The sequence below is a fragment of the Balaenoptera physalus genome, assembly GCF_965194825.1.
Source record: "Balaenoptera physalus genome assembly, chromosome: 9".
In the NCBI taxonomy this organism is placed as follows: domain Eukaryota; kingdom Metazoa; phylum Chordata; class Mammalia; order Artiodactyla; family Balaenopteridae; genus Balaenoptera; species Balaenoptera physalus.
In genome coordinates, this window is record NC_138888.1 from 43,345,946 (window position 1) to 43,373,626 (window position 27,681).

General features: G+C 42.1%; 1 protein-coding gene across 3 annotated transcripts in view; it reads right to left on the reverse strand.

Moving 5' to 3' along the window:
• Nucleotides 1-27,434, reverse strand: part of SLC35F1 (solute carrier family 35 member F1) — a 410,815-nt gene extending 383,381 nt beyond the window's left edge. Inside the window, exon 1 of one of the 3 annotated variants that reach the window (XM_082474851.1) lies at nucleotides 22,993-27,434. Coding sequence is in view for 2 of the 3 variants with exons in the window: in XM_082474852.1 (XP_082330978.1) it covers nucleotides 12,790-12,962 (173 nt within the window). In the remaining variant the exon portion in view is untranslated. Of the gene's footprint in view, nucleotides 1-12,789; nucleotides 13,448-22,992 lie in introns of those variants that run through there. The other 2 variants (XM_082474852.1, XM_082474850.1) reach the window with 2 other exon arrangements.
• Between the last annotated feature and the right edge of the window lie 247 nt (nucleotides 27,435-27,681).

The following is a 27,681-nucleotide window of genomic DNA, read 5'->3' on the forward strand; positions in this document are numbered from 1 at the left end:
AGCTGAATCCACTGACGGTTCTCGCATGCCTTGTCACCAGGGCCCAGATCTGTTTCTGAGTTAACCCTTTCCCAGACAGACTCTAAACAGCAGTAGCTTCTTTCTGCCCATCACACTGCTCACCGCCTCCTCATCACAAATGTCAAAAAAAGCGCACAGCTCTGCCTTACATCCTACGATACTTCTCTTGTGTGTCTCCTTTCTGACTCTTCAAAATGTCTATTTCCACTTCTCTCTGTACAAATGTCCTACACCCCTCCCCCACTACCCAGCACCTTCATTCTTAATTGATAGGATGACCTCAGAGTTCACAGAAAAAGAAAAGCCACCAGACAAGAATCACCTTTTATTCTCACCCCCCAATCTACCAGATTACCTTCGTTTCCACCCACGCTTTCTCCCCCCACCTCCTGGAGCATGGAGAGTGTCCTGGCTCCTCTCCAAGGTCAACCCCTCCCCCTGCACCTGGGGTCCTACCATCTCAGCCTTTGCAAGGCCTTCCTCCTTCCTTTACCCCATTCCTTCCTGCATATGCAATTTTCCCCTCTCCACTGTATCTTTCCCATCAGCATACAGACCTTTTGCATTATGTCCTCTGTTAACAGACTCTCCCTTTACTCTGCTCCCGGTTAGAGGAAAACTTTTCAAAAGTTATGTTTTGAAACCCCCAGTTCACAGTCCCTCTCCAAACCGTTCCATCCAGGCCTCCATCGGCACCCGCCACCTGAGCGTGCGCCTGTCTGCTGCCGAGACACTGATCATTTCTCCACCCTTCCCTTAGCTGATTACTCTCAGCACGTGCACTGTTTATTTCCTCCCTCTCAAAACACTTACTTCTCCAGGCTTCTGAGCACCGTCCTCTCCAGTTTTCCCTCCTGCTTCAGACCTCTCCTTCTCCGACTCCTTTGCTCGTTCCTCCTCCTCTGTTTGACTCGGAAGTTGATGCGCTCCCCAGAGTGACCCTGGGACCCCTTTTCTCCTCTATCGACACATTGTCCCCAGATGATCGTATCCAGGACCGCACCAATGACACCCAAATCCAAATCCCCAGCCCCTGATTTCTCCCTAAATCCCATACTCCAGCTATCATGTGACATTTCCACTGGACATCTCTAACTTAACTTGCCAGAAGTAAACTCTTGACTTTTTATCCACAAACATGTTCCTCTCCCTGTCTTTCCCATCTTGGACAAGGGCACCATCACTCACCCAGTTTCTCATGCCCCCAAACTGGAGTTTTTCTTTATTCATTTCCCTCAGCAGCCTCACCAAACCACACATCCAATCCCATGGACTCCATCTCCCAAGATGAATCACTCCAAAACGCAATCATTTCTCTCCACCTCATTGCTACCCTCCAGTCCAAGCCTGCAACGTCTCTTTCCTCCTGGAGCCACTTACCTCTCCCGCAGTCCATTCTCCAACAGCAGCCAGGGTAGGCTTTTCAAAACATTAACCACATTACTCCTCTTACTGCTTAAAACCTTTCAGTTGCTCCCCATCCCACTGAGAATAAAACACAAGTTCTTCTCCTGGCCTATGGGGCCCTAAAAGACCTCACGCCTGCCTCCCCCCATCCCAGCCCGTGATCTCCCCCCTCCCATGCTCCCCTCCTTCTTGCACTCCCTTACTTTCAGTCACTCTGCTGCTTGTTTCATCTCAGCATATCCACCTGGAATGCACTGCCTCCTGACCCTCAAGTAGCCAGTTCCTTTTAGTCATTCCAATCTTAGCTTCAATGTTACCAGAGAGGGAGAGGCCTCTTCTCACCACTCAAGTTAAAGTACCACCTGTTACCTCTCTGTCACATCGCCCCACTTTACTTCTCTGGAGAGTATTTAGCATAATGAGATATCTGTCTTATGTATGCGTTTATTGCCTGCCCCCAACCAGAACACAGTCTCCAGGAGAGTAGAGGCCTTTTATGTCTTGTTCCCTGCAGCTTCCCCAATATCTAGATGGTGCCTCTTAGCTGGCTCAGTAGTGATGGTGTTGAATGGCTGAAGAGTTCCTACTCTGTGCTCCTCAGAGCCTGAAGTAGAGCCATGCCAGTGGTCCTGCTGCTCATGCTGAGCCCCCCTGTAACCCTGACCCTGCTTTCTGCACTCAGACCTAGAATCTGCTCTCTTTAACTTTAAGATCCTTGAAAAATAGCACTCTCCACTTATAGCCCATTCCACAGACCTGCGATGCTGCGCTGTACCCCTTCTCATTGCTAAAGAGCTTCCCCGCCTAACATTCCAGGGGATCCCTTTAAGGTGGGCTGCGCTGTACCCCTTCTCATTGATAAAGAGCTTCCCCGCCTAACATTCCAGGGGATCCCTTTAAGGTGGGCTGCGCTGTACCCCTTCTCATTGCTAAAGAGCTTCCCTGCCTAACATTCCAGGGGATCCCTTTAAGGTGGGCTGCGCTGTACCCCTTCTCATTGCTAAAGAGCTTCCCCGCCTAACATTCCAGGGGATCCCTTTAAGGTGGGCTGTGCTGTACCCCTTCTCATTGCTAAAGAGCTTCCCCGCCTAACATTCCAGGGGATCCCTTTAAGGTGGGAGCCCCAACCTAGCCTGTTGGGCTGAGTCCTTGATACTTAATGTAGCTATTGTCAGGCCTAACCTGCTGCCTCCACATTGCCAGCTGGGATGTACAGATTTCCAGGGCCATGACTAGCACCATCCTAATGCTACCACTATGAGGACCCCCTACCCCATGATTAGATGCACTTCCAGAATCCAGACTCGCTGTTGCTCCCTCTTAGATACTGGACTGGGACCAGTGCTTCTCAAACTATCTGTTATAAAATATTGGTTCTTTTTTTTCAATTCACTGAAGACAATTCTTTTGTAAAATACAATTCAAAAAATCAACTACTAGAAAAATAAAATGGCAAAAAACCAAAAATTAAAATACATGACCCGATATTTTAATATTAGAAAAAAAAACATAAAAGTACTCTGTCAAGTTGCTATAGCTATTTCTAATGCTTACTCTTGATTTCTGTTCTCCTCACAGTCTGGTTACACAATCTGTGAATCAGCACAGGTCCACAGGCCACTGAGTAGCTGGCTAAGGTCCTCCAGCTGCCTGTCTAGTTCAGGTAACACCCTAGGTCTCTTCTGCCCTAGTGAGCAGATCCCTTCCTTGTAGCAAGTTTATCACCTTTCAGCAAACAAGTATTAACCACCCACTACGTTGCAGACACTATTGAGTACCTTCTCAAAAATAATCTAATCTTCCTCTCTCTAACCATGGTCCACACTCTGTTCAAATTACAGCACTTCCCTCTCCATCCTGGCTGCCTCCATCCCAATTAGACTCCTGTCTCCACTCCACTATATGGCTACAGTAGCCACCTAACTGACCCCTAAACCCTAGTCCATCCTCTGTCCATCTGTCCTACAGACTTTGTCCAAAATATAATGTTCAGGCACATCTCTGATCAAGTCCTTTCTCTACTCAATAACCTGCAAAAATAATAACCCACAGTCTAACTCATATTGGAGTGTCTAAGGCTTTCCATTATCTGACTCCATCCTGCAATTCTAGCCTTACTTCACTCTGCCTTTTTACCTACACAAAATATTGTCAAACTGGTCATTTAATCCTCCTCCAGTCTCTTACTCTATATTTGGTTCATCCTTTCTGTCATCTCCCTTCTTGCACATGTTCCTATCCTACCCATCTGCTATGGATCAAATGTTTATGTCCCCCCAAAATTTATGTGTTAAAGCCCAACTCCCCGGTGTAATAGTATTTGGAGGTGGAAACTTTGGAGGTATTAGATTTAGATGAGGTCATGCGGGTGAAGTCCCCATTATGAAATTAGTATCCTTATAAGATGAGAAAGGAGATCTCCTTCTCTCTCTCTCTCTCTCTCTCTCTCTCTCTCTCTCTCTCTCTCTCTTTCACTCTCACTCTCTCCCTCCACCATGTGTGGATACAAGAAGACAGCTGTCTGAAAGTCAAGAAGGCCCTCACCAGACACACAATCTGCCAGCACTCTGATCTCAGACTTCCCAGCCTCCAGAACTGTAAGAAATAAATGTCTGTTGTTTAAGCTGCCCAGTCTATGATATTTTGTTATAGCAGCCCAACCTAAGACACCATCTTTCAATGCCAGGGACAAATGCCATCCCTGAACCCTCCTGCCCTGTCTCCAGCCTAGTCTCTCCTTCCTCTGTAGTCTTATAAAAGCACTTAGCTGTGTGACCATAAAAATTGGTTTCCATATCTATAAAAAGATTATTATGAGAATAACATATGATGTAAAATTTTATAACATAAAATGTATGCTTTATAATGTAAGATTTAAGAATTTGAGCTACTGTCTAAATGCTCATTTTAATTCAAACACTCATAGGTTGTATCAAATTACATAGTAAAGCAATCGAGTCCTTCCAAATCACCCTCAATCTCTCTTACCTGCAATGCACAAACATGTCCCCAAGCTCCCTCAAAGTTGTGTATGCACTGTCAGAATGTAGATATTTTCAGGAAACTCTATTTTCTTGTGTTATATGGCAATGACCTTGATAGGCTCACCCTGAAATGGCAGGATGAGATCCAAGTCTGTTCTCCTTTTTCTTCTAACACTCTGAAAGTACATGAACATTAATGGCTATTCCTCCTTTGTTTAAAGTCCTAAGGGAAACAAATTGTATTGTATTCCTCAAGAAAGATCTGCCTCCTGACTCTGTGTAAACTTCAAGTAATTTTATTATGGGTTCAGTCTTCCTCTTGAGTAGTTTTCTTACAGGTGAAACAGCTAAATTATGGGGCTTTTTTTTTGCATCTCTGTTAGATCAGCTTGAAAATCTAATCATTTTGATGTATGTTATCTTTATTTCTACTTTACTTAAATTGTCCCCTTGATAGATTATATTGAAAGGATAATAACAGTTAGAAACTCCGCCAATGGCATTCAAGGGTCCACATCAGCCCATGACTGTCTGGTTCACCACTATGATCCAGCAGTGCCCAACATATAGTAAACACTTAATAAATACTCATTGAATAAATGAATGACTGATTGAATGAATGAGTGGACGAGGAAAAGAGAAACCAGTGAAGTATTTGTCTTACACAATGGATCAGTACCTTGTACTATCTCCAAGCCAGGAATGATTAGGAATTGTAGCCCTGTCACTCTAAATCTGGATATAATTAGCATGTTTTAGTTTTTAGCCTCCTTTATTTTTTTTTTTACATCTTTATTGGAGTATAATTGCTTTACAATGGTGTGTTAGTTTCTGCTGTATAACAAAGTGAATCAGCTATATGTATACATATATCCTCATATCCCCTCCCTCTTGCGTCTCCCTCCCACCCTCCCTATCCCACCCCTCTAGGTGGTCACAAAGCACCGAGCTGGTCTCCCTGTGCCATGCAGCTGCTTCCCACTAGCTATCTATTTTATATTTGGTAGTGTATATATGTCAATGCTACTCTCTCACTTCGTCCCAGCTTACCCTCCCCCGCCCCGTGTCCTCAAGTCCATTCTCTACGTCTGCGTCTTTATTCTTGTCCTGCCCCTAGGTTCATCAGAACCTTTTTTTTTTTTAGATTCCATATATATGTGTTAGCAATACGGTATTTGTTTTTCTCTTTCTGACTTACTTCACTCTGTGTGACAGTCTCTAGGTCCATCCACCCCACTACAAATAACTCAATTTCGTTTCTTTTTATGTTTAGCCTCCTTTAAATGTGTATTCAGCTGTACTAGATTTCCCTAATTAATTTGTTAAAAGGGCAGGAATTGATGGTTCATAATATCAGAACTTGTAAAATGGTATGTAAGGTATTTTTTAACATCACAGTCACATAGGTAAATTTTCTTGAGAGTTTAAAATTTAAATGTAGCAGAAAACAATATTTTAAAAAGTTTAATAATAGTATACTTAAACAAATTACATTCATGTTGCCACCGATTGAGGCATGTCATTTTTCTAAGAAAATATTTTCTAAGACATATTTATTTGTATTGTTTTCCTTGCCATTTCCTGGGAAACTCCTTCTCAACTCTTGTACATTCAACTTGTGTCTGTATAAGACAGAATAAGTGCAATATGGATCGCATACAGGACAACTTATTTATATGATTCTAGCATCTAGATATTTAGAAGCATACAATTAAGCATTATGCATAAAAATTCAGATTACAGATTATAATCATTCACTCTCAATAGCAGTACATATGCCAAGCTACCCAGTTAGATTTTGAGGTCCTTCAAGCCAAGAATAATGTTTTGCTATGTATGTGTCCTCCAGAAGAGGACTCAGCACACAGAAAGTGATTAGGAACAAATGAATATAGAAACAATCAACAGAGTGAAAAAACAACCATTGGAATGGAAGAAAATATTTGCAAATCATATATCTGATAAGGGGGTAATATCCAGAATTTATAAAGAAGTCCTACAACTCAACAACAACAACAAAACCAAACAATCCAATTTTAAAATGAGCAAAGGATTTGAACAGACATTTCTTCAAAGAAGATATACAAATGGCCAACAAGTATATGAAAAGATGCTCAAAATCAGTGATTATTAGGGAAATGCAAATCAAAACCACAATGAGATATCACTTCACACCCATTAGGATGGCCACTATCAAAAACAAACAAACACAGTGTTAGCGGGATGTGGAGATACTGGAACCCTTGTGCACTGTTGGTGAAAACGCAAAATGGTACCACTGCTATGAAAAATGGTATGGAGGTTCCTCAAAAAATTAAAAATAGAACAGACGATTCAGCAATCCCACTTCTGGTTATATAGCCTAAAAAAACTGAAAACAGGATCTTGAGGAGACATTTGCACATTCGTTTTCATTGCAGCTTTATTCACAATAGCCAAGAGATGGAAGTAACCTAAATGTCCATCAGCAAGTGAATGGATAAAGAAAATGTGGTATTACACACACACACACACACACACACACATAATGGAATATTATTTAGCCTTAGGAAATTCTGCCACTTGTGACAATGTGAATGAACCTTGAGGACATTATGCTAAATAAAATAAGCCAATTACAAAAAGACAAACACTGCATGATTCCATTTGTATGAGGTATCTACAATAATCAAACTCTTAGAAACAGAAGGTAGAATGGTGGTTGCCAGGGCCAGTGGGGAAGGGAAAAGAGGAGTTGTTGTTCAATGGACACAGAGTTTCCGTTTTGCAAGATTAAAAAAATTCTAGAGGTCTGCTGCATAACGATGTGCATACAGTTAGCACTACTATACTGTACACTTAAAATGATTAAGATGGTAAATTTTATGTTATGTGGTTTCAGACCTTACATATATACACTAATATGTATAAAATGGATAACTAATAAGAACCTGCTGTATAAAATAATAAATAAAATAAAATTCAAAAATTTAAAGTAAAAAAAAAGAATAAATGAATGTATACATGTAGATGTTCATGTCACAGTCAAGAAATATGCCAAATAGTATGGGGTATTTTTCCATGTGTCTACTGGCATTTGACTTCCTAAGTATACTTTTTTAGAAACATAATCAAGAATTAATGTGTTTGAACAAGGTGCAGTGAATGCTCATTGGCCTGAACTCAAATGAATGAGAAAGCTAAACTAAAACCTGGTGGTGGTACTTTCACATGCTGCATTCTGCTTTTATGAGAAATGGCAATTAAATAATAAATCAGCTCTTGCATTAAGTAACTTTAGAACTATATGGGCAGCAACTCAATTTGCCATATTGTCTACATCTATAGCAGTGTACAGTAAAAACAGACATCTTTTATTATGGGCCTGAGGCACTGAAGGATCTTGAGAGAGTAAAAGGTCAAAGAAAAATTACATGAAGATAGGTCCATTTTCTTACACTTTACTTCCTTGGAAATGCACCATCTTTATCCAAGGTAAACCAAATATTCCTTTAATATGAACATTCAGCTTTCCAAGCTCCATGCAAAAAAATATACTGGATGATCTTCCAGTTTTATAATTTTGTCCTTTAGTTAAAAATAAATGTGTCGGGCTTCCCTGGTGGCGCAGTGGTTGAGAATCTGCCTGCTAATGCAGGGAACATGGGTTCGAGCCCTGGTCTGGGAGGATCCCACATGCCGCGGAGCGGCTGGGCCCGTGAGCCACAATTACTGAGCCTGCGTGTCTGGAGCCTGTGCTCCGCAACGAGAGGCCGCGATAGTGAGAGGCCCGCGCACAGCGATGAAGAGTGGCCCCCACTTGCCACAACTAGTGAAAGCCCTCACACAGAAACGAAGACCCAACATAGCCATAAATTAAAAATAAATAAATAAATAAATAAAATTTAAAAATAAATAAATAAATAAATAAATGTGTCCTTCAGACATCTTTTGTTTACTACTAATCTTAGAAATGTCTGTTTTTAATCACACCATGCTGTTCCATTTGGAATATTTTGTATCAATTATCCTCATTACTGGTTGGTCTTCCCCTTTCATTCTGACATCTGTTAGAAGGAGTAGCTTGAGGAAGAGCCTCACTATCAATTTTTTAACAAAAGCCGTCCCATTTGATTAAAAAGGATCACCTAAATGATAATAGATGTCTTCATCAACTGTACCTAATAGTACAAGCATAACTCTGTTCCTGGCAGCCATTCTGTTGGTTCACCATGTTCTCTCCACCTTACTTAATAACTCAGAAAAGCTATATGTACATACTGTCCCATCACATATGGCAACTTCCCACGTGGATATCGATTTTATGTAGGCTTGCTACCAACTCTCCTATGTATCCTCCTTAATGCTTTTTAGTTTTCAATTCAAAAAAGTTTCATAAATTTGAAAATTAAGGAAATAAATCAGAATGTACGTTAGAAATCAGCTAGTTTCAAGTCAAATGAATGGATGACCCAGAGTCACACTCGTGGTTCCATGCCAACGATTAAACATCCCCACCACAAGACACAAAAAGGCAGAAATGCCTTTATAACTTGAAACAACCCAATGCATCTCTTATTGGGAAGAAAGTGGGTCAAAACTTGAAATTCACGGTTATTTTTATTAAGATCTGAAACTAATATTCAAGTGGGAAAAGATAAATAAAACCGCACACAGGCAAAACATAAAACAAGCTATCACTCGTTTTCCACAAACATTTCGTAATGAAATCATTTTAGAGGAGAAAATCTTCAGATACTACATAGATTAGTATCTACTCCTATATGTTTCTAAGAAATCTACTAGTATCAGCAGTTCCTGTGAGAGGGTCATCAACTGTTGCCCTTGAAGTATTTTCTTTTTTGTCATATCTTGCTTGCCTGTGGCAGGGTAATAAATACTATCTCACATCAAGAAATAAGTGAAGAGGAGTTTGCCATAATTTTTTCCTTCTTTGAACCAAGACATTATTCTAAATCTTTGGGAATTAAAGAAGTAACAATTATCCCAGCATCTAAATCATCTTGTATTTCTTGCCTCACACTGCCAAAACAATTTTGAACAGGACAGGGGAGAAGAATGTGACACATCCCATTAACTGGTAAAAAAAAATTATCTAGCACCTCCTCTTTCACCAAAATTATGGATACTATTATATTCTACTCTAATTGTTTTACAGGGAGTAGTCAATCAGTGAGATGCCCTATTTGTCATACAAAAAATGCAACCATCCAACTCAATAAGCCTTTAAAGAAAGGGGAAAGGATATGGAGATATACCGAGGAAATAAAATGATGCAGGACAATGTAAGGCAGATTGCATTAAGGTAATACTGCATTTTCATTCTAAGCTTCTTGAAAGACAGTACCTTTAATTATTAATCAGTACTTCTCCCTTTACCTATTCCTCGGTAGGCAGGATACAGACAGCATATGTGTTTGCATTTCTTCCTCTGGGTTGGCAGGTAGCTATTGTTACAGGCTGTGACCAGCGGCAGGCAGTTCACCAGGCTTGCGCTGCTCACAGTCTGACACTCCACGTCCCAGTGCACCATCCTCAGTCTCTCAGCACCGCCCCTCTGGTCCAGTGGGATCCTCAGAGTAACTAACAGTGGTGCAATGCCCCACTCAGTCACTGAAGAGACGCTACTGGCCAGCTCACAGCACTAGAACGCTGCCAACAGTATATCTGCATGCCAAAAGTTAGAGGGATATTTTTCATATTGGCTCCAAACTTCCAGATTTCCAACCTCACTTTCTGCTAGCAGCTAAGTTGCTGCATGCCAGAGGTAGATGAAAGGAAACGATTGTCCAGAAGACAATTAGTTGATAGGGCAACGTAGGTGAAGGAAATACAAGTATTAAGGAAAGAGGAAGAGGAAAAGAAGAAAAAGAAGCAAAAAGGGATCTTTAGCTTTTAGAAAATGAACAAAGATGCTTATGATATGGCACCCAATGGGCCAGCCTTAAAGCCATTACTGACTAGTCCAACATACCTGGAGGGTTCAGACCAGAGGGGAGCCACACCTAAGTGCTGGCACAGGAACTCGAAAATTCCACTCCCGCCCCCCACCTCTTGCTTTTACACAGAGCCCAACTATTCAACAGCCACAACTAGTGCTGTCTCCTGTTGACATAATCCTGGAGCAAAAGCCAAGCCCATCAGCGTGCTAACGAAATTACTCCACCAGGATTTTTACACTTATTCTGATTTTTTTCAGTCTCCTTACCAAAGGCGCTCCTTCTCCAAAGAAATATTTTCTTCTTATCCTTTAAGGATAAGGAAAGACCATTTACTTAATACAAAATATTACACTGAAAATTCTGAAGAACTTTGAAAGACAACCATGTTTCAGTTGAAATCTAAAGGCTATAACCCTTGGGTTCCATTCACAGATGTATCTGCCATGAAATGTCATGGACCCAACCTTTCAGTCTAAGTTCCTCCTCTATAAAACTCATGTCACAGATCACTGAAGGCTAGTAAAATACAACATTCTCCTCAGGATGTACCATGACTTCAATTAACTTGTGTACGATATTCCCACTGTCCTCCCTTAGACAACAGAACTTGGTTGAGTAATGAATTCGTGTAAAGCTTTATACTTTCCCAAGTCTTTTCAGTATTACTTCATCTATTTCTCAAAACCATGATAAGAGAGGTAAGCCAAGTATAAAACACATTTTACAAATGAAGGAACCAAGAGCCATGGAGATGAACAGCTCTGCCCCAAGCCACGTGGCAAGTCAGCGGCAGAGGAATGATGACAAACCAAGCCTCTCAGGTCCCACCTCAGTGCTCTTGTTATTCTGGACTCTAAGATCCACAAAACATCAAGAAATAACCTGCACAGAGTCAATAATAACTTACAATCAAGCAAAGATAAATGAACAATGGCACCAGTTTTTTCTCAGTTTGATGAGGGAAATTAATAATTAACATATTCTGCATTAAATTTAAACAGCCAATGCCAAGTCGTTTACAATTTTAAAAAATCACAGGTATTCAGAAAGGATAGGAAGCCCACATAATATGTACTGAGCCAGCATCTTCTTGATTTATTCTGCTCATTACCTTTTTTAGATGTAATATGTAATATTTTGGAAGGTGTTATTCTAAGCTACAAATCAAAGGAAAGTAAAGGCTTGAGTTTCTATTACCAACTCTTGTCTCACTTCAGAGTGGATTTCTTCTCGTTTGATAATAAATGGAAACACATGGAAGTACCCACAAGTAAGCTAATATACGTTAAGTCTTCACAAGTGACGACTCCTGAATGGTTTGGGATTTCATATGACTAAATTAAACCATACTCCGAAAATAAGGAGCTTTTCAAGCTTCTATTTCTGTACGTATTTTGTGCTCCCACTGGAGCTTTCAGCCCCAAGGAGTTCGAGGTGAATCCCTTGGGGAAATCTCGGCTACCCCAAAAGAGTGCCACACAGAAACCTGTATGAACAGAGCAACCTTAAGAGTTACCCCCAACAGATGCATCGAAAGGCACACACGCACCCAAATAAAAACACACACAACCGGTTCTCTATTTGATTTTTAAGTGTCAGCTCTTCAACCATTTCAAGTTACTTCAGTAGAAAAAGTCCCTTTCGCATCACGGCCGACTCAGGGGCGCCAGGGGGGGCCCCCATCTCACATCAACCCGGGTTCTCATCCTAAACGCCTCGTCCTTGATCCATCCACTGTGCAGATTCCAGCACTGGAGGCGCCGGCCGCCAGCGTTCGCCTCCTCTGGCTTCGACACAGCCAGGAGCCTCCTCCTCATACCCTTCCGCAACATTTCTGCACTTTGCCTGGGTCTGACCCAGGCCTCTAGCCTCCCCATCCCCGCTCCCAGCCAGCAAGAGTCGGAGCCGCAACTGGGGCGCCGGGCGGGAGAAGTGGGTCCCCGCGCCGGCCGCCGGGGCTGTCGCCACTACCCCCATCTCCCGGCGAGGGCTGGGATACCTCCGGGCGGAACGCGAGGCCGGCGACTTCCACGCCATCCCCGCAGCCCTGCGCCTTCCCGCCTCCTCCCCGGCCACCCCCAGGTCCGCTCCGGCCCCCGAGCGCAAAGCTGGGGCCCGAGTGGGAGAGGGAAGCGAGGCGACACGCGTGTGCGAGGGTGTGAGCGCGGACACACAGCAGCCAGGCTGGCGGAACCCCGCCTCTCCCCGAACTCCCGCCTCGGACCAGCCGGCGCCCGGGCGCCGCGGGGCTCCCCGCTCCGGGACAAAGCTGCCGCGGCCTCTCCGCCAGCGCGGGGCGCGCCGTCGCCCGCTCTCCTCAGTCTCCCCGGACGCGACTCCGTCCGTCCCAAAGGGCCTCCGGGCCGCCCGGGGGACGGAGGGGTCCCCGGGCCGGGCCCCCGCAGCCGCAGCCCCGCGCCCCCGCCGCCGCTCACCTGTTCAGCACTTTGCGGATCCTCTGGCGCACGCCGGCCCGGGAGGAGGCGGACAGGCTTCCGCCGCCGCCGCTGCCCTCGGCCGGCAGGTTCTCGATGGTGGTCACCACATGGTTCGGCGGGGCCGGCGGCGGCGGCTGCAGCTGCTGCTGCTGCGGCTCGGGGGGGATCATCGCGGCGGAGGCAGCGGCGCGGCGGTGATCAGAACGCTGCTGGGCGCATCGTGCGCCGGCTCCGGGCCCGGGAACGCGCGGAGGACTCTGCCGGGCGGCCGCGGCCCGGGGAGGCGGTGCTGCCTGCCAAGCGGCGAGGCGGGGAGGCACACGCGGCTACGGCCGCCGCCGCCGCCGCCCAGCCCGCCACTCACACCTCTCCAGTCCCAGTGCGCGCACCCTCGCTCCGCCGCCGCCGCCTCCTGCCCCGGTTCTTCCCGAGCCGCGTCCCCAAGTCCCGGCACGCCCCGCGAAGTGGCCGTGAAGGGTGTCGCGCGAGGGCGCCGAGCGGCCGGTCGGCTTAGGAGACCCCAGAGGAGAGAGGGGATGGGGCTCCGGGTCTCGCCTTCTCTCCCGGTGCCCAAGTCTTCTCGGGGCGAGCGGCGGCAGTGGCGCTGGTGCCGCCTCAGCCGGTCCCCCGCTCGCTCGGAAAGCTGCCGTCTGTGTCTCACGGAGTGAGAGACCGGGAGTGAACCCAGAGAGCCTGGCGGGGGCGCAGCGGCGGCGGCGAAGGGGGGCCGGGCGGGGGACGCGCGCTCTGTTCTCGCCAGAGGGCGCTCCCGAGGTGCCTCGATGCCGCGACCCTCCCGTCCCCGGTCCACCAGAGGCCCACGGTCTGGGTTGCTGTGATTGTTTTCTTTTGGGGTTGTTGTTGTTTGTTTGTCTGTTTGTGGGTCCCCCCCCCCCCGGCTCGTGAGGTTGAGAATAGATCCTCCCTCTTTAGTTGGAGGGAACTCCCCTCTCCTGCCGAGATGCCGCGGAAACTAGCACCACTTTCCCGGGACAGCGACAGGATGCTGAGAAGGGCGCCGGCCCTGGATTACAAAGCCAAACTCGAGTATCCTAAATATTACACCTACAGTCACTATAATGGGCCTGGAAGAAACTGGAGGAGAAACAACTTCTCACAAAGAATTCATTCTGGGAACTGGAAAAAGCATATCAGACCAACTCAACGTCTCGGCTTCATAACACTGTGAAGGGAATGTAGGCAGATTTGAGTTCCAATCGTGCCTCTAAAACTCATTAGCAGAGACTCCCTAAGCAATTTACTTGAATTCTGAGACACAGTCTCCTTTGTGCAGCGGGTCTACTCCTGTCTCTCTCCCCGCAGTGCTGTAAGAGTTAAATGAGGGAAACCACCCAGCAGGGGGCCCTGACAGCTTCTTCAGTGGCGCTACTACCACAGAGCTCCACTCTCAAAAGGGAAAACCCCTGTGTATCTGGCTCCGAAATCTTAGACCTGAACACCATATTGCCGCCAAAGGAAACTGATTCTCTCTCCCAGGCATCTATCAGACCTATTGATCTAGATCCCAGTTAATAGCTGACTCCTAAAATAGAGAGATTTTTCACATTTTTCTTTATCTAGACTGCCTGGATAGAGATCCTATAGTGAAAAATGATACACATTTAACATTTGTTTCCATTTCAGTGCAGTACGTGGAATTATTTGCCCTGAATATGTTTAATAGGTAAGTATATCTACAGAAAAGCATGCTGATATCACCACCGAATGCAAATGCACTGGAAACCAACAAATAAAAAATACTGGTGATAGGATGTGCCACAGAGAAGGGGGTTGAGGAGAAAGCAACACTGAAGAAAGGGATGGGCTGTCTGATTAACAGAGGGGAAAAGGGAGACGGGAGGATAAAAAGAAGATGAGATTCATTTTTTGGTTAAGAAGTAAGTTCCCATTCCTTTAACAAGATTGGGAGCCCTTTTTTTTTTTTTTTTTTTAATCATTGAACATTTGAGGAAACAGCTATCCAAAAAAACTCTCCAATCTATGTTTCAATTTATGTAAAACCCAGTTACCACCTGAAATATCCCTGAAGTCTTTTTCTACCAAAATTAACTCAAATTAGAACATTTTCCCTTTTATAATTAACACACTGTCCCATTCTTTCTCAGCAATCATTCTCATATTTTTCCACCTCAGATTTGTACAGGATGCTCTGAAGAATTGTTACAAATAGGATCAACGTTTGTAACCTCATGGGCATTAAGATTCTAATAGTTTGTAATGAGTTTGCCCTTGGAGGACCCACCAAATGTAGGAGACGTGAATGAAATGCACTTCAGCTGAACCTGACAGCAAATCATGGTTGGAGTCTCTCTATTAAAACAACATTTATGGTAATTTCAGGTGTCTGCCTTGAATGACTGTTTGCTTCAGTGCCCTCTTCCTTCTCGTTTGGCTTGCTTCCATTTGAATGCTTTTGGCACGTCACAAGTGCTGTGTCTGCACTTCAATGTCAGCATTTGCACCTGGTCATTCCTCTAGAGGGACCACTGAATGCAGATGAACTAAATCTCCGCTGAATCAGGAAGGGAGAAAACCAAGATGGGAGAGAACAGGATGAGAGATGTAGAATTTCAATCTTGCTGTTAAGACCCAAAAGCAGTCTCAAGCACCATGTTTTTCTTATTCACTATGGTAAAGGGGATACAACAGCAGCTCCCTTCTTATCCTCCAATTCTGTGTTTCATGAGCATCTCCTAAAAAGGAGCTGAATTGCATTTGAGAGACAGAGAAACAGGTATTAAAAGTGCAAAGGTCAAGTGGTGTGTCTGAATGGAATTAAACAGAAAAGATGAGGGGAAGGCCTATTTCCCTTCCCCCCCCACCCCCGCCCCCGCTGCCTCTTTGGCTTCAAGGGATGAAGGCTGTCAGCTGGAGTTTTTTAGTAGTGGCATGTGGATGCCAGGGTCATACTTGACTGCTCAGTTTACCTCTCTGACCAGTTGTGGTTATGGGCACATCACTATTGCAAAATTTCCATTCCACTCTTCCCCTTACATCATCCGAACCTCACTTAAGACACACACTAGCACTGTTGAATTCCTTTAGGAAGCAGAAGTTGAAACTCAGCAACACCTTCTCTAATGTTGCTGATTTTGAAGACACTTCCACTCGTGTAAGGAAGAGTAGACTTTGGTCTGTGATTCAGACCTCAGTCACCAGACATTTTGACCAATCTGTTTAGCATAGACCGCACCTGTGTGTTTATCAGATTAAAGCTTCAAAGTTATGCTTCAGAAGTGACGGATGATTCTCCCCAAGTTGCTCAACAGTTGTCTGGAATTGCTTGTACTGCTGCAAATGCCCAGTGCCCATATACTTTCCCCGTGCCATTCTCTCACTCTCTTTCTTTCTCTCCTAAGTCTGGTTGAATCCACGCAACACACACTACTAAACGTGTGGCATCTAGAATGATAGAGCTTCAGAGTTTCATTCATCTAATTGAATTCATGCAGGAGAGAAGAAAACAAAGCTGGTGGGAAATTTGTGGAGAGGGGAAAGGGAAAAGGAGTAGAATGGGTAGGTCTTAACAACAAGTGAAAAAGAAAATTTTTAAAAATGGTACTTATGAACTCCAGTGATAACCGAGAGCTGTTCAGGCCTGAGGTGAAAAGTAATCATAGTTCACTAATTGTCTAATCTCCAAATTGTGTTTGCTGAGCCATAACCATGCAGACACTGCATCTTGATCAATAAGAGAATTAACTAAGACAGTGGAAAGTGATTGCTTGTGGTGAAGTGGAAAATGGTGGAGAGGTGGGGAGAGGCACCACTGTTTTGCTTAACAAAGCTTGTAGGATCGACTTTTTAAACCATGTACAGATATAAATTTGACAAAAATAAACATTTTTTCTAAAAAAAGGGAAAATACAGAAGTATAACCCTGACATTTTTTTTCTCCATTGGATTCTTGGTGTTGTCAAGGCACCTTCCTAAGCAGATTGCAGGTAAGGGGGAAAAGTAGGGGTCGCCATCAAGAGCTGCAACAATTTCTTAGTTAAGCTAACAAACAATTGTCACAGTAAATCTACAGACAGATTCATTAATTTGCTAATTGTGCTTCCATTCACTGGAGTTGTCTATCCTTTCCTCATTGATAAACCTTCAGTTTCCCAACAGAGAGATTCAGCTACAATTCAACAAGCAATTTCTTGTCTTTTGGGTTGACATAAAATGACAGACTATAATAAATGGTGAGACACCATTTTCTAGTTAACATCCTCTGGCAGCAAAGTGGGGAAGGTAGGAAGATGGTAAACAATTTTTTTCACTTTACAAATCAAAAATTAAACATGGTTGAGTTTATTCATTCAATTGGATATAGTAGATTTTTATTTTCCCCTTAGGTTTGTAAACATCGGTGAGTTGTTAAAGTCAATGGGAATAAGTTATCTCATATTGGGTATCTTTCAACATTACTTTGTCAAATAGTGAGAAGGCAAATCGTCTACCTCTAACCCAATAACAATTTCTCTTTTATTTATAAATTCTTTTTATTTTTAAAGCATTTCTACTTAATCTTCCAAAAAAATACATGAAAATATATTTGTGATATTTTTGTTTACTCAGAAACCCAAGTGAACTCCTAATTTTGTACCTAACTCCAGTTTCTTATTTTGTGACTCAGACTTGAACATGCCATATTCTCTATTTGGTAATAAACTTTAAAGAGGCCAAAAACCTTACTGAAGGCCAATTTTTCTCAGGGCTAATTTAGTTAGAGCTGACTTTGCAAGGTCATTAGACTCTGTGAGCACTAGTTACTTGTGTATTGATTCAGTCCTAAAATAATGTCTCTGTCACCCAGCACTGAGGTGTATACAATTCAAAAACAAAAACAAACAGCAACAATGTTCTATGTGGAACCAGCGTAAAGGCCACAGATTTCTGGTGGGATCTCAAAATAATGAGTATTATCTAGCCTTAGAAGCCAGCTAGTATTCTTGTGTCAGTTCTGTCTTGAGAGCAACTAATCCTACTTCATTGGTTAGGACATATCCAACTGCTAGTAGCTGAAACCCCTGGCTCAAATCGGCTCACACAATAGGAAATATACTGTATCGTAAAATGAGAAATCCAGGGGTTGGGCAGGATCCAGAATTAGTTAATACAGTGTCTCAGAAATATTACCAAAGACCTAGAGTCTTTCCATCTTTCTCTACCAACCTCAATGAGTTGGTTCTGCCATCAGCTTGGTTCCTTCAGTGTTGCCAGAAGATTGCAATTCTATGTGTCAGATCCAAATACACCAACATCCAGAAAAGAAAGGAGCCATGTCTTCCAGAAACCCATGGACAGACCTCCTCTCTTACATGTCATTGGCCATGATTGGGTCACATACCCGTCCTACACTATGGAGGCAAAGAGGAGGACAATACCATGATTGGCTAAGACTAAACATCTGGGATTAAAGGTGGTTTAGGAATCAAACACAAAAGCCACTAACTTTACCTCTGAGACTCTTTCTTCTGTTATTTTACTCTTTGACCTCCCAACCAACCTTTTTCGGTGTGTTCTCTGAGAAGAAATGCAATTCTATCATTCCTTCTCAGTTTCTTGGAAATTTTACTCATATTATCAATTGTCTCTTCTCCCTCCTATATATAAAACATCTCCCTTGTCCTGTAGATATTCAAACATACTCAAGTCTTTCCAATATTCCAAAAAAGATACCTTCTCTAGATCCCACATCACCCTCCCATTTCTCATCATCCCCTCAAAGCCAAACTGTTGAACTTGCCGATTCATTATTCCAGTTTTCTCACTTTTCCTTCACTCCTCAATCAGTCTGGCTTCTGTCCAGTAACTTCACATAAAACTCTTGCTGAGATTATCAGTGATTTCCATGTTATAAAACTCGATGGGGTTTTTAGTCCTCACCTTAGCCTTTGACAATATTAACTAATCCTTTCTGTATAAAACAAATTTTCCCAGTGTATCCCATCATGACCCACACATTTCTAGTTTTATTCTAACCTGATGGCTCCTTCTTAGTCTTCTCTACAAGCTCATTCTCCTACACCCAGCCATCAAATGTCATAATTCCTGAAGTCTCAGTCTCTAGACCCCTCCTTGTCACTCTACACCCCCTAGACAAGCTCACCATACCCATGATTTTAATTATCATCTATATGCCAATGGCTACCTAAAAGAGAGGCCCTTTCTTATTCCTTAGCAACAAAGCAACCATCAGTTGCAGGCAAGGACAGGTCTCCAGTGGCTCCTTATTTTTGTTGACTACTACAACTTCATCTGTGAGACTGATCCCCTCATGCCTCATATCTCTGATTGTTACTTTCAAAATCCCAAGCTTTCTGAGTTATCAACCATCACCCACAGGATGATAGCCATATATCCTTAAACTGACTTGATCTCCCACCTTTCCCACACCCTTAACTTTTTTCTATGCCTTCTAGGACTCATGATATGTTATCAGAAAACTACTCTTTTCATCTTCAGCATCTTCACCTTTCTTTGCCTTAATTGAAATCTGAATATCCCTTATGACTCCACTCCCTTTGAAGCCCTTTCAGGTGGGTGCTGCTTTTTGTCTTATACCCTGCTTAGCTTTGGTCCCAGAACTAGGATAGGAAGCCTCTTGCTTCTTTCACAACATTTCTCCTTACACTTCTTTAAAAACTACATCTCCTTTGAAATTCAGGACATCACACTTGACAACTTACTACCCCTCCTTATTGCTGTCACCTATTGACCTGCTGCCAATACCCCTCATTAATTGATCATCTTAGTCCCTGACTCACTTTCTCATTCTACCTGTTCCTATGACGACTTTTGTTTCAACATTCAAACAAATGACCTACCAAATGCCTTGATTCCTCCGTTCCTTAGTTCCAATGATCTTTTCATCAGCTCTTCCTTCACTCCCGTGGTCCTTATCATCACAAAAAACTGAGTGCTTTCTAAAATACATATATGAAAATATCCTATTCTCCAACCATCACCTCCACCATCTCCACCACCTCTTCTTTCGCACTCATCAGTTACTGGCCTCCTATTTCACAGAGAAAATAGAGGCTGTCGAGAACTCCCTCAGCTTCCCACAATCAAACCTACAAATTTACCTCTTTTGGCCCTTCTCAGCTTTCATGATGGAAGAGGTATCACTCACCTTTCCGAAGACTACTCTCATCACCTGTGCTCTGGAGCCTATGTTCTCTCACTTTCTCAAGGAACTTGATCAATCAAGTACGCCTGCCTCTCCTGCAATTTTAAACTCTCCCCTCTACTGTCTCCTTACAGTAAGCATTTGGACCTGTTCAAATCTCTCCCTTCCAAAACAACAGCAACAGCAATAACAACATTACCTCTGAGTTTGTCAGAGGAATGCCTTCTAGTTAAAGGCATTTTATCTCCTTTACTGGGAAACTTCTTGACCATGTTGTCTACATTTGCTCTCTCCTATTTCTAACCTCACACTCACTCATCACTCTTACACAGCCAGGTTTCTACCCAACTGCTCCCATTCACCACTCCACAGAAACTGATTTTTCCAAAGTTACTGAGGACCTCCTAGTTGCTAAATCCTGTAGACACTTCTCAGTCTCTATTTTGTTGACTCTTGTATAACGTATAAACCATGTAACACAGGTGACACTCCTGAAACTTTCTTCCTTTGGTTTCTCTACTCTTGGTTTTCTTTCTCTGACTGATCCTTCTCTGTTTCTCTTGCAGGAGTCTTTTTCTCTGTATGTCCTTTAAATGTGTTTTTTGAGGCTCTGCCCTAAATTCCTCTCTTTTGCTCCACAACCTCTCCTTAGGCAATCTCGTATATTTCTATGGCTTAAATTATCATCTATATGCAAATGAGTTTCAAATCATTTTGAAATGATTTGTCAGGACAAAGTGGTTCTCCAGAGCTTCTGACTAGTATAGATTACTGCCTACTGAACATCTTCACTTTTTTATCCCACAAACATCTAGAACCCAAAACACTAAACCGAACTCAGTATCTTTCTCCTGAAATAACTTCTTCACAAATTCAGTGAATGGCTGAGATATTGTGATTTATAAGAAATACATTTCTCATGTATTTGGTCTTTGTCCATGGTTCCTGGCTCACAGCTCCTAAAACCCTTGGAATTTCCTAAGTGTTATAGTTGTTCTCTGTACTGTGACCATGTAATCACTTCTGAGCCTGAATTTTTCTGTCAGTGAAAAATGTAATAATTATGTCTGCAGTAAAGTGTAAATTAAATGAGAGAGCACATGGGAAGTACTGGCTACAAACATAGAAAATGCCAATAAATACATGTAATACATATGGAAAGTCCTTCCCCATTCATAGCATGGTTTTCTAGTGACTTGTAGAGCTGAGATTCAGTTTCCCAATCTGGGAGCCTGCCACTTGACACATGACAACCTCCACCGTCATGGTAATCAATAAACCAACAGCCATCAAGTGTCTCCTCTGCAGAGGACACCAGAGTGTGTATGTGGTCTGTAGACTTCTTACAAAATATAGGGCATGCCTGCCACATTCAAAGAGCTTAAATCTAAATGAATATATTGGGTTTTTCATAACATCTTATGACAAAACCTGAACGAACCTTTTGGCCAACCCAGTAGAAGCACTTAAAGAGCAGTCGTCAGTGAGGAAAGTGAAAGTTGTGGCTGCCATCAGTAAGGCTCCAGACAAACTCTGAAAGTCATGCCAAGGCCAACAGCATCATTGGAAATAATGGCCCAACAGTGAACAGAGAGCCTCAAGGCAGCAGGCGTATTTTGACAACTTACCACTGAAACTTTTAACACCTTCTTGAGGACTAGAAGGATTTGTAATGGAGCTAAGGGTACCAGAGTTCCAACACTGACAACAGTCAACACTCAGATCTCGACACTATGTCTCCAAATTAGAGAATCACAGTATTAAAATCTGGAATGTATGAATGCAAGTACTAGTTTGACTCATACATGAGTGTATATGTCATATTTGGATAAAGGCCCTTAGGAAAACAATTGAAATATAATTTGTATATGAATAATCCTTGGACCTTTTAGTTTCAGCTCTAACTTGATCTCCCCAAATTTCCACTAAAATATTTGTAAAGAACCATAAAGGGATGTATACATTTCTGAGGCTGCAACCGAACAATGATACTCAGCTGATGCCCAGAATTTGAGAGGCATTTCCTCTAAGAGTACAACAGATAAAACTAACTACACAGAGAAGCTGTATGATACCCACATGATAATAGGGAGCGAGACAACTTTATTAAGTCCCCACTGTTTAATCACTGGGCCAGAAAAACATCAGTCAGAAAACTGGGCAACTTGCCATCTGCCCCGTGAGCGATGCTTCCGGGGAAGTCAGAGTCCCTTCTCCTCCTCGCTCTCCCTCAGAATCGCTTTCTAGTGTCACACAGAGATGGTTACTCCCAGAAAACAACCGGGCACAAAGAGGGAAGGGATATACAGATCAAAGGTGATAGATGTGGCGGATCAGCCCTCATAAAGTTTTAAGGTAAGGCTGTCAGGAATTGCTGATGACAGCATGCATGAGAATTGAAGTTCTTGCGTTTGCAATTTACTCAGAGTGTTAGAAAGTCAGAAAGGAGGGTTAGAAGACCTCATGTCAGTTCAACAGAACTGCAATGGAAGAAAGCCTGCTAAACGTCTGAAATGGGGTTGGAATGAAGTATTACCCAGCTGTGTAAGAAGGGCGTTTAACTAGAGCTCAAGAGCAGAGTTGAGCCAGAGAAAACTGACAAACTCTGTGGTTGGCAAATAACGGATTTGGGTTGAATTCTTCTTCTCAAAAGATAAGGTTTCTTAAAAATAACCATCCAATTCTCAGTCAGGATTATTAACTTCAAGCAACAGGAACCAAATCTAACTATCTTAAGCAAAAATAGAGGATTTACTTCAAGAATAGAGGGGAGGGGATCTGTTTCATTCATTCATTTATTCATTCATTCAATGAGCCTTGATTAAACCTCTAGTATATGTCATACACACAGACACACATATATGTACTTAGAATAGTATATGTAGTATAGTATGTGCTGTATACGTTGTATATACTATATATATTAGATATACAACATATACTACACAACACTGTCATTATACTACACTATATACATATATATGTATATATATGTAAGTATGTATATGTGTGTGTGTGGTGTTTGTGTATGTACGTAAAATTCTAGATAGACTTACCCAGACTTCAGAAAACGTGCTGCTGAGGAAGGTGACGGATCCTGGAGCAAGACAATTCCATGGGTAGAGCACAAAGTTTCTGAAAAATGGATTCACATGGCAGAGATTAAGAGGGTGTTCTAATGGAGCATCTCAGGCTTAAGAATGGGTTAGCAAGATCACTAACTCCATCCCTTTTTTTTCCCCTTATACTATGGAGAAAGTCATATTTAGTATAAAGTTTTAAACATTTTGCTGTTCACAATGTCTTTTCCTTTGGTTATGCCAAAATCCCAGTAGAATAAGATAAAAACATGGTGGAATTGCAGAGCAGAGAGGCACTGTGGAGTCGGTCCTCACATTGGTTCCAGGGAGAGAGAGTAACATTCTCTGACAGGGACTGTGTCCAGGGATGTCAGAAAGTGACTAGAAGCAAGGTAACTAGTGGCCCATGGTGCAACTGGGAGTAACAGGGGCTCATATTACACAGGGAGCAACTGCCAGATGGGAAACTCGGGAACGACTTAAGACATTCTTCCTTTCTCAGTATACACTAGATCCAGGGTTTATCTCCAGGGGCACTTTTAACATCTAGATGGGACAATTCTTCCTTTTATAAGACTGTCCCACATTCTGCAGGGTGTTTAGCAACCCTGCTACTGTCCACTAAATACCATAACTGAGCATCGATCTATTTAAATATCTCACTCCCAGCCACCACTTACTTCACAAAAGATAAAATATGGTTTCTCCCCTGTGGGGTTTCACCAGTATCAAAGAGTGTGATCATCTTGTCAAAGTGTCAAGCTCCTTCCTAGGTCACCATTGTTTACTTGCCAAGAACGCCTAGAAAACATAGATAAGCTAGAAATCAGTTGCCTAACTAAGCGACAGTGGGAGGACCACCTCATTAGAGCAGTCAAATCAAGTGCAGACAAAGTACTGTTCCTGTAGAGAAGACAGGAGGGATTCCATTGGGGGAGGGCAATTGTAATTGCTAATGTGTCATCATTTTTAAAATAATTGGGGTATTTTTTAAGAGGGAAAAGTCAAATCTTTTCAAACGGATTTTTTTCAAGTACTAAATGCCTGCTGGTTGACAAAAGAGCTTAACCGGGTGTTGGCTCTGCTGCCTAATGAGATGGTTACGGAAATGCACTCGGAGTGTTCAGCACGGTTGGTTAGCCTGGACATGCTTAGGGAAAGGGGAGTGGGGAGGATAAAAAGAGGCTTAATTTTTCTCCAATTATTTAACTGTTTCATTTTATTTAACACACACACACACACACACACACACACACACACACCCCACATCTTTTTCTCCCTACCAGGAGTAGAAAATTCTGTTTTCAGAACTTCCAGAAAGAAATGGGTAAAAGAGATACATAGACCTTTAATGCTATAGAAACACCACTCTATTATGTTATTATGTTAGTTTTCTTTTTCTTCAGAAATAGTAATGAAAAATGTTCCCACTGTCCTCTTGAAAAGGCTTTTTGTTCAGTGAAGCCCAGTTGGGACTTACGGGATTAATCAAAGGGTCAAATGGCTACCTCTTTTCTTAGAGAAAATACACGTATGTGGGAGAACCAAAAGAAGGCAAAGAGTGAAACAGAACAATAGAAATACTTTGCCCCTTTATTTTGAAGGACATTACATTTTGTGTCTGCAAAATAACGCTAAAGCAGGTGCCTGTGCGAGGTTCTGGGTAATGTGTACAGTCTGCCCTGTGCGCCAAGATGCTGTCAGTTCAGCATCACCTCAGGTACCACATGTGGACCCACTACAGGGGAAAACGCCCAGGGAAAGTGACCTGTTCACAATGGTGGCTGCTCTGGGCATGGATGCTATTTTCTAATAAACTGCTGTAAACATTTCTGAAAGCAGGTAAGAGGGAATCAAAATGGAAAAGAGTGTACTGTTAGAACAGAGAGTGATTGTACAGCATATGGGTTTGCTCTTTCCAGAAAAGATGTGAACGTAAAGAACCGATAAATTGCTGCAGGCATGAAAGCAGAAATGAAGGTTCTCTCTTCTCAATAGTAGACCCATGGACCTAAGCCGCCTCAGTCTCAAAGTAAAGGAAATAATCTGAACCACTGGAATTCCATGATGCTCCAGAGAGATAATTTAATATATTAATTTATCAAATACAGTTCTTAGGCCTCCAAATTATTTCTCAGTGATTATTGGATAAGCATCTTTGAAACAACTAATGTAAATTAATACTTCGTTTAACTTAATATCTCTTTCTTTTTTCATAGAAAAGACAAAAAAAACTTGTAGTCAATGACAGCCAAGAATCTTGCACTTGAGGTCTCTCTCTCTTCCATAATTATGTGAGTTTTTCCTAGAAAGAGAACAACTATATGAGGTCCAATAGCAATTTTCATTAATATTTGCCAGGCTATGTAGATGAGTTAAAATGTTTAGATTCTACAAATACTGACACGCAATGAATTCTTTTATCTCCAGCTAACATTAATCAGACTGTGATGTTTAGGCATAACAAATGACCATGAATAAAAAATCTCCTGGCTGTACACTGCACTTTGATTCTTAGAATAAATCAATTGAAATATAGTTCCAGTGACTGTATTATAATACATATTTGTAAAGGGTTTAATAATTTCCCACAAACTACACAGGTATGTTTCTAATTTAAGATATTTACTTTTGAGCAGTCCACAAGTAGTACCAAAGCTCCGTTACACGTAATATTTACTACAACAATTTGGAGAATTTGGGCTTAAAAAGTAACTTTTGTGGTTTACCCAACTATAACTGATCCTTGAATTTTAATCAACATTAGACATCATTAATGTGGATGTCAGAGTTAAGGAAAGAAATCTAGTTAAGTGATTCTCACATCTCAGTGGTGAATTACTTAGGATGCATTTTTGATAGGGTCATTTCTTTTGCTTAAAAATAATATGAGCAATGTAGTATCAGCCACATTTTATATCTAAAATTCATCTGGCTTCAATGGAAAAGTGTGGTTACAATGCAGAAGGGGGCTGTTGTGCTTGTGTTTGTTTTATCTTTACTAGTTTCTCAGAAAAAATTAGAATTAAACTTACAATGTTAACTTATTTTATATGATTCATTCTGTCAGTAAAGAGCTTTAATTTTGAGAATATTCAGTTATGTAAACAATTTCTCAGTATTATTACTTTTTTTTTTTAGTATTATTACTTTTTAAGTGTAATGAAACAACCACAAATAGGCAACTAACTGTTACAAAGACTATGCAAGAATGAAGAATAGACAAGGCATAATGGAATGAGAGCATTTTGATAATTTTCTTCTTCCAAACTCTGAGCCATAAAACAAACATTTACTCCCATTTTGATATGTCCAACCTCTCTTCCTTAGCAAGAGAAAGTCCAGAATTTGACCTACATCTTTAAATCTAGATATTTTAATCTAATCATTTTAAATATTTTTTACATGAGAGGCTGAGCTATAAATATTGTCTTTGTAAATTCTTTGTAAACTGATGAGTGTGCATATGGCTAATATTTGAATTAATATTCTGCAAGTTTAGAGGTATTTGTGTATGCCAAGTACTATTCTGTTCCAAAATTAGGCTGGTAAATTAAATATACTTCAGATTGCCGGAAATGAAGGGGAATCCGTTCTAAGTCTATTGTGATCTTCTGTTCTCCTCTATCAGTTCTATGGCAACATTTCAAGGGCAGTGGATCACAGTGTAGAACTCTGGAAGTTTTTAGAACTGAATTCGTTTTTGAAAAGGAAAAGTCATATATGAAAAGGCTTAAACTTTCTGAAACAATTGCAGTCACCACAGAAGCAGGAAAGTAAAGTGGAAATACCAGAAAAGGGCATGCACACAGTGCTTTTACCAACTTGCTCTGTAAACTTGGGTCACGCAAATATTTTGGTGTTTGTTTCCTTAGCTGTGAATAGACAGAATTTCTATTCAATACAGTGGATGAAGCTAATGTGTAGATACACACACATAAACACAAATGCATAAAAATGCTAAATAAAATAAATCAAATACTTTTCTTATAGTTCCTAGAGTTCCAAAATAAGCAAAAGATGACCACAGATACCAGAAACTATGAAGAAATTTAAAATTGAAGGGGTGACAAAAGCTAAATAGTCCTGAAGAGTGTCAGGAGACATGAGGTAAGGGGTTAGGATCTGGTGCCTGAGAGAGGTTTATGGCTGAGGCTGCAAACCTTGTGTTTAGTGGGGACTGAGCTCCCTGCCTAAAGATAAAAGCCAGAAAGAAGAGCTCAGTCCATGGAACAGTGAGAGAAAAACTCTGCTCACTGGCCCAAGAACATATCATGGAAAGCAGGCTGGCAGCACTGAGTAATGAAGAGTAGATTTGTCCTCAAGAAACTAAAACCAAAATCTGTGCCTGGATATTGGGTACAATTTCTCATCACCTGCATGAAGTTAGAACCACAAATTTAGATATTAAAAAACAGTATAGAGGATTAACCAAGATGGCAGAGTAGAAGGACGTGCTCTCACTCCCTCTTGCGAGAGCATCAGAATCAAAACTGGCTGCTGGACAATCATTGACAGGAAGAACCTGGACTTCACCAAGGAGGATACCCCACATCCAAGGACAGAGGAGAAGCCACAGTGAGACGGTAGGAGGGGCGCAATCAGAGTAAAATCAAATCCCATAACTGCTGGGTGGGTGACTCACAGACTGGCGAACATTTATAC